Source organism: Theobroma umbraticum, unplaced genomic scaffold, assembly GCF_002168275.2.
Source record: "Theobroma umbraticum cultivar Fairchild unplaced genomic scaffold, ASM216827v3 scaffold_34.0, whole genome shotgun sequence".
NCBI classification, from domain to species: Eukaryota; Viridiplantae; Streptophyta; class Magnoliopsida; order Malvales; family Malvaceae; genus Theobroma; species Theobroma umbraticum.
Window position 1 is genome coordinate 477493 of NW_018397275.1, and position 7876 is coordinate 485368.

Here is a 7876-nt window from a genome sequence, read left to right on the forward strand (position 1 = left end):
GAAAGTTAAGAGACAGGGATAAAACTTTTATGTTCACTACTTTGCCCAGTTCCTAACATATCAAGGTGAAACTCACGTTTGGAGTTGATTGACTGTCACAGCGCTGGGAGAACAAGGCTGCAACGTTGATGAAAGGAAGCACACATACAAATTCCAGAGAGCTCAGCGCTGCAGCGCTGAGAAAGTAGCGCCGCAGCGCTGCGCGACTTTCCTAAAAATAAGAGAAGTTAACGGGATTTCGAAAATTAGGTTATTTGGAGCCTATTTAAGGAGCCTTTTTCAGAGATTTTGGAGAGGGAGGCAGCAAGCAACTATTCTGAAGATTTGGAGCCAAGAACAAAGCAAGGAAACAAGAGAATTGGAGAGAGAATCAAGATCACAAATCTCTAACTATTAGTTTTCTCTCTTACCTTTGTGTTTTTCTATTTTCTTTGATTTGGATTCATGGCTAAATTTCTTTGGAATATGTTTTTATTAGATACTATGAACTAAATTATTTTTCTAAGATTACAATTGAACTCACATGTAATCTAATTTTTAATCTCTTTCTTGCTTATTTTCAATGGAATTTGAATTGTTTATTTCAATTTGTTCTTAATACTTTTAATTGGTTGGCCACCAATTAAATTGATCTAGGAACCTAAACAAACTTGAAAAAAGGAGTTTGGTGTAGACTAAAATTGGGATAGCATATGATCATATTAATTGATTTGCGTATAGGATAGGGATATACCTATAAGCCATATGTAGCCAGATTAGAGCCTGAACTTAATGAGTCTATTTTAATTTCAATTCACATAGGGATATAGTGTTTTAATTAAAATAGATATTTTTATAAGATGAGTCGGGAGACCCTTATAAATAATTTAGGACTCTAGGTTAGCAATTCAACCCATTGAAATAAGTTAAGAAAGAGAGGTAAGATTTAAATGAAGTGTGAGGGATATTGTAATCCTAGGCTTGTTTGATTTGCTGTTTGCCCAATTATCTTGTTGCTTTAATTTGTAATCAAATTAGTTTTAGTTGCGTAATTTTTAGTTCAATTAGAATTAAGATTTTAATTGTTTGAATAAAACTAAATTGTTTTAATTTTAGTACTTAATAAAATTTTAGATCAATTCCCTGTGGGATCGATACTCTGCTTGCTAATATACTATCTATTTGATACGTATACTTGCGTAGTAGAATTTTAACTGACAATCCAACACAGGATATGGTCCTCAATAAAGCACAATGGCATTATATGATCCATATAGATGGAGGGGAAAGACATTTCTGATGATGGTGTCAAAATCAGAAAAGAAGAATGAAGAGTCAAGCAGTCATACACAATGATAAAGTCAACTTTCCACACTATTAAAAATGGAAGTGGAAAAATGAAGTATAAACTAAGGAGCACAAACTTCAGATTTCGGATCTTAATGACTGAAACTTAAAAAGTTCAGCTAAAAGAACAGTTCCCTCAATAATTTTTGACAGTATAAGATTAAGAGACATAAAAATCAAGGAAATATGACAACAGTAACATCATTAAATAATGCTTTACCCTTTTTTTCATGATCTGCAAATTTCAGCTTTGTAGGACTACGGCTTCCTCCATCTCGGAAAAAACGAGTCAGCGTAAAAACAACATCCCCAAATTTGGTGTAACACTGCAAAAGCAGAGAGGAATAAGCAGAATGCTTTAGATAAAGGGTTGTTCCATATGCCATAACTATACCTTAATATGAGGCTGTATCCAAAGAGATATTTGAGACTGACGATTAGGATGAGCAAACCTGTGAAGATGTCAGAAGATAAAGTAACCATAAAAGGAAAATGGATAACAAGTTGACAAAGTCAATGAGAACAAGGTTTCACAGTTGAAAATTCCTGAGAACCTCAACCTGACAATTCCTACTTTGAGTCCAAAAGGAACTGTGGCAACATTTTGTGTGAACAACAATCAATAATATATAGACCAGCAAACCAGTCAAAAGAACATCTCCAAAAAAAAGTTGAATATATATTCTGCGGGCACAAACTTCATATATAACAACTTCATAAACAATTCACAATCAGAACAATGGATGGATTCATACAAAACAAAATACTTGCTGAACCTCACTGCCCATGTTCAGAGCTCAGTTATCATTTTTCCAACCTTTGGAAAGTTTTTCCTTCTTACTTGCTCAGGTCTTAGGCTGATAAAGGTTAAATGAAGAAGTATGTCAAAGTTTGCAACTATGATGCTAAATTTAACAAAAGGATTGACACTAAGGAGAGCTGACAGGATTTTAAGTAAAATGTTAAATCAATACATAATAGGCAGAGAAGTGAACATGTTTAACCCCAGTTGGAAAAGAAAAGCAATAAAAGAAATAAATGTTTCCAAAGGAGAAGTTGAAGGGAACACAATGCAGAGAAAAGTGTTCACATTACACTTTCAAGTATTTATGACAACATGGACAAATATTGTCAATCACAAATCAAAAGGTCATAGAAAAGAAAACCTTTCATCACAAAAGATGATCGCCCCATAATCATGGCGGTGACGGATAACACGTCCGACTGCCTGATTTACAGCTCTTGATGCTTGTTGATTATACCACTCTTCTCCAGTTAACAACTTAAGCATCTGAAGAAATTAGTATGAAAATTGTTAACTTTAACAAATAAAAACATTTAAAACTTAAAGCTTGAAAGACATCTTTCCTCAAGCAATATCCGCATCACCTTACATCCTTCCCTGGGTGATTGTGTCTGTAGGTCCAAGTACTCACGTTTGAGACGAACCTGTCATATCATCTATCAGATTTGCGAGGAAAAGACAAAAAGGGAATGAGAAGGCTAATGTGGTATGTGCTTGTTTGTCAGAACTTGCATTCATCACATGTAAACACTCATGCACACATCTATAATAGCCAATATTAGCTATATAATGCTCATTCCATTGTTATAAATATAGAAAAAGGTGAAGCTCAAAAAAATTGAAAACTGTCAATGATGAAACTGGGGGAACAGGCTAAGGATGACCAAACCTTAGGGTCTGTCCTTGTGGCAAATGGCATCCCAGTGATTACTACAGCCCTTCCAGCGTGGTCAGCAAAATCTAATCCCTCACTGACCTGAAGAAATAGAAAAAGATCAATCATAGTAGACAAGGCTGAACTTTAGAAAGAAAATTAGGCACTACTGTAAATCAAACAACTTGTATAGTTCAAACAAAAAGCCTTTGAGAGAAAAACCCCAAGACACCACTAATGAAGACTTGCAGCCATGTAGACCCTGACACTAGCAAGATCTGCTGCCTGAGTCACTGCTTTTATTATCAATTACTATCAAAAATAGCACTGTTTATACAGATCTAATGAATCTGGAAGTGCGCATGAGTATAAATAAAGATGAAGTTGAGGAACGCAAGAAAATTACTCCATGAGTTATTCCAAGGTTTTGTGACATACACAAGGTGCAAAAACTTATTCACATATTTTGGAGGTGATGAATAATAGGTTAGTTTCGCTAAAATCCTGCATCTCATAACAATACAAAATGGGCTTCTCAGGGATGAGAAACCAGACAGAGTGCTACATAAATATTTTTGGAACGTTTATAACACAGCTATTTACCTTCTTGGAGCCAGCACCAGAGTCACCGATCACATATCACTGGACTCCAGAGGCCTTATAAAAAACCGGTATTTGCTGTTTGATAAAAGAAAGTAAAATCCTACTACACAGGAAGCATGTGAGAGAAGCTTGTAAAGCTGTATCACTAAAACCCTCAAACAACCTTCCATAATCACAATTTATAGCTGAAAGTAGCCAAAGATCTCTACAGTTCTTTTCTGTCACCATCAGACATGTCACATGTATAAGTCTAGCAGAGTGCAAGAACAAAAGGTTTGCTTTAAAGTTAAATGATAGCATACCTTGCCACGACAAACAGCAAAAAATACTGCACCAGATGTTGAAGTGTCCTTCAATTTACTCATATAGTCCTGCCGTAGAAAACAGACTAGTTATCTGCTATGAAGTCCTTGATTATGTTTAAAAAATACTAACTAAATTTTTCTTGTATCTGCTACCTCAATTGCCAGAGGAAACAGTGAAGATTGTCTAGGTTCAATAACAGGTTTCTTAAATTTGCACATTCTTTCCCATATTGTACTTGAATTTGCATTACCCTGCAAGGAGAAAGAAGATATATATATTTATGGAGCCAAGAGTAATGGACTTCACTTCCCCCTCTCCACTATGCTTGTTTCAAGGTCTTACCATGTTTTTCCAATAACTAATGCACTGGTCCAAAAGGTAGTAAGATGGAAAGAAAACAAGCAGTCCATCAGGTACAATTCGAGCAAAATTGACTGGAAAGAATTCAAAAAAAAAGCATTGTCATTGTAACTAATGAGGCAAATACAAAAACCTTTACATTGCCAATTGTCATAAATTGAAGCATAGGCTATAAGTTCCTGCACAACTTGAGCTGTGCCTCAAGCCTTAGGTTGTTAAAAATTGTGAACCACCTTTTTTTTTTATGAAGAAAGTTAGAAAGCCCACTTAGTTCAGGGCATTAGACCATAACTGGTTTTGGCTCATTTATACAATGTGTTCTTTGTTCTACAAAGTCTAGATCATTTCAATACGTCTACCCAGCATATTTTATCCAAATAAGTGTTCATATAACAATGACCTGGCAATTCCCATAGCATAGTTTATTGAAATAACAGTGACCTGCCCCTATCTCTATTTATAATAAGTTTCCATGCAATTATTTCTATCTACTGCAACACCATGATCAAGTTGCAGAGAAGCAATAGCCCTTCTACCATCAATAAGTGCTCATATTACTCATTTCATATTGAAAAGCTATGAAGAGATCAGTGGTCTAACACTAATTGTTTTAACATCAGCACATCAAACTCTCACCAATTATAATATTCACATACCAATAGCATTCCCAAGTTCTTGTTTGTATTCTGGAGAATCACGATTCCGGTAAGATGAATTGAAGGAGCGACCTGATGGACCAAGTGGGACAACTCCTGCCCATATCTGATCTGAGGATATTACATGAGGATTTTCCAACCGAACAGGAAAATCTCTGATTGCCAGCAAAAGAATTCTCTCTTTAGTAATTAATATTCAAGAAAACCGTAGCATAACAGATGTGGAAAAAATGAATCTATGCAACTTACAATTTCAATTCCTGCGCAAACGAATCCAAGGGAGATAATGTACCAGATGTCAACACAATAGATGCAACTCCCATTTTGGAGAACTCTTGCATAGCAATTCCTGGATTGAAGCACCACCAACTGAGTATCCTGGATGTCTTACCTGCCAAACGCAAATAGACAAAAAGATAATATAGTTTTACCAGAAGACATATCAAAAGATCAAAGTGGCCAGCCAGTTTCCAGGAACAGAACCTTATGCCTCCCTTATCTGCTTTTATTGTACTAAAAAGGCCATATTAAGTACATCAATTATTGTCATAAAGTAGAATAAATTCAGAGTAGAAAAAGGAAAACTATGGATTATGTTTTGTAAAAACTGTATAAATTTTGAGATAAACTTTACAACAAGAAAGAATGTGAACTTATAGTGCACCTTTCAATACACACAAGTCCTGCTACTTTTATCTGCTCATTTTGGTATATAGCAGGCTGGAAGGTGGAAAGTCCTCATCTTGTAACCAAATATTTTCTCTATTCTACACGAGCATAATAATCACGGTTTTGAATAAGATAGAAGGAAATACCAACAACCTTGTTACTAACAAAAAGATCCGACAACCAAAATACTGTTAGCTCCTCCAACATGTTGCCACTAAAATCACATGCATACACTAATAAACACTAGTTCTTTGTCAAAATATTGTTGTTTGTTTTTGCTAAATCCATACTGCATCCCAGTCAGTGCTTCATTTATATTAGGAAAACAGAAAGAAAAAGACCTTATTTCTTTATGTATTTCTTAACAAAATGAATATTCTTCATTAGGTTTCTAAAAAGGTAGTTTTCATTATACCCATTTGCCATATATTCACACCTGACAACCAAAGAATCAGAATGATATTTTAGCAATGTAAACATGGTTTAATAGAAAAGTAGGTTGAATCAAGCACTCAGGGAAATATACATATAGAACAAATAAAAGAGCAAAAATAAATTCCAATAATTTGGCCTCTGAATTACCTCTGAAGATATCTGTAGCATTTACCTCAGCCTCTTGCACATGAACCTGAAATAAACAGAAAGAAGTTAAAATTGCAGATGCCTAGTATAGGCATGAATAATATGGAAACAATGCCACTATAAAAAAAGACAATGTGAATGACAAGCTCCGCTTTATCGTGACTCTATTAATTCAAAGCGTTGAGTTGCAAGCTTACACGATAATAATCAGCATGATTATTGCCCTTATCTCTAAAAATACTTTTAAGGATGTTACCAATGCTTTCCAGCCTGCAGCCACTTCCCTTTGTGTCCTGCTGCTTATCTTCCTCAAGCAACATGGCAGCTTCCTCAATTATATCGATAAGTTTAGAAGCAGTTTCATGAGTGATATTGAGATCAGCAAGTAGCTCATAAATGTAAGGCCCAGGCTTGGTAAATCCAAGTTCCTTGGATTCAATGGGAACTTCAGCAATTCGCTTCTGAAGTTTCAAAAGAAGAGCTGCAAAATATGCAGAGTTTAGCCCTAAAGATATATCTGGTACTGATGTGTGTGTTTGTGTGTATAGATAGATATATATAGAATCTGTTGATGACAATTAGAAACACAATTAAGTTGAAGCTACCAGCAAAGGGACTCAAAGTATTTCTAGAAGCATAAAACCTTTAACTTAAAAAATCAAAACTTACTTAACAAAGGAGGAAAAACACAAACTCATTCCAGAACAACTAATTGCATTTGAAAATAGTGAAAGGTAGTAATTAGATGCATGCAAATGTATTTGTAAGAAGAGCAACATAGGTGCATTCTCAGTGTACCAATTTAATTACCTCTCAAGATCGCAAAGTTATCTGGATTCCTTGATTTATCATTTGATTCTTCTCGCCTCGCAACAGCTAGGTCAACACAATTTTTCGCTTCAGAAATGCATGCCGTCAGAAGTCCAGAAGACAAGTCAAAAGAGGCTGCATCAGCACAGATGCCTTCCTGCATCATATTCCCATAAAATCAGTAGTTAAGCTCCTGCAACACCATATGTTCTCTTCAAAATTTACACATAAGTTCCAGTCACAAATTTCATATTTTTTCCTTACCAGGTTGTGAGCTTCATCAAATATCAGTACGCTGTTGTGCCACTCAAGGTTAAGAGATCTTCTATAGTCATGATCTATAAGATAGTTGTAAGGTGCAAATAAAATATCAACAACCTTGTGGAGCTCTCGTGACACATAATATGGGCATCTACAAGATAAAAGTATTAAATAAATTAGCAAGCAAATATCATCAACAATAGCAACATTAACAATGGGGCCTCTAGAACAAGACATGCATTTCAAAAAGACAACCGTATGAAGTATGGAAAGAGAACACTACTGCAGAAACCTACGGCCCAAATCTTCTTCCAATATTCACCAAGTCCTCTATGTCAAGAGGTTCATCTCCAATATGAGGGTTGTTCTTCATGTATTCTACAATAAAAGCACAACAGTAATTAGCACCACCTGCACCTGAAATATTTCTAAACTAGAACTTCAAAAATGAAATTAGAGGGATGGTTGCTCAATTCATTGGACACAATATGACAAGTATAGTCCAGAAGACCAGAATACAACATTATCTAAACCCTTCCATGTTGTCCATATCAGAATGACCATCATCATGTAAATAAAATTGAAGAGACAAATCAAGCAGAAATTTAATCCATTTCTGCATTA

At 35.2% G+C, this 7876-nt stretch overlaps 1 protein-coding gene across 2 annotated transcripts in view; it reads right to left on the reverse strand.

Moving 5' to 3' along the window:
- Positions 1 to 7876, reverse strand: part of LOC110427419 (RAD3-like DNA-binding helicase protein) — a 17044-nt gene that overhangs the window by 5672 nt on the left and 3496 nt on the right. For both annotated transcript variants that reach the window (XM_021442933.2, XM_021442934.2), the window contains 15 exons: positions 7549 to 7630; positions 7256 to 7403; positions 6992 to 7148; positions 6379 to 6662; positions 6182 to 6227; positions 5180 to 5321; positions 4931 to 5085; positions 4257 to 4348; positions 4067 to 4165; positions 3911 to 3979; positions 3021 to 3107; positions 2716 to 2775; positions 2493 to 2617; positions 1721 to 1778; positions 1547 to 1652 (listed from right to left, as the gene is read on the reverse strand). In XM_021442933.2, coding sequence (XP_021298608.1) covers positions 1547 to 1652; positions 1721 to 1778; positions 2493 to 2617; positions 2716 to 2775; positions 3021 to 3107; positions 3911 to 3979; positions 4067 to 4165; positions 4257 to 4348; positions 4931 to 5085; positions 5180 to 5321; positions 6182 to 6227; positions 6379 to 6662; positions 6992 to 7148; positions 7256 to 7403; positions 7549 to 7630 — 1710 coding nt within the window. The remainder of the gene's footprint in view (positions 1 to 1546; positions 1653 to 1720; positions 1779 to 2492; positions 2618 to 2715; positions 2776 to 3020; positions 3108 to 3910; positions 3980 to 4066; positions 4166 to 4256; positions 4349 to 4930; positions 5086 to 5179; positions 5322 to 6181; positions 6228 to 6378; positions 6663 to 6991; positions 7149 to 7255; positions 7404 to 7548; positions 7631 to 7876) is intronic.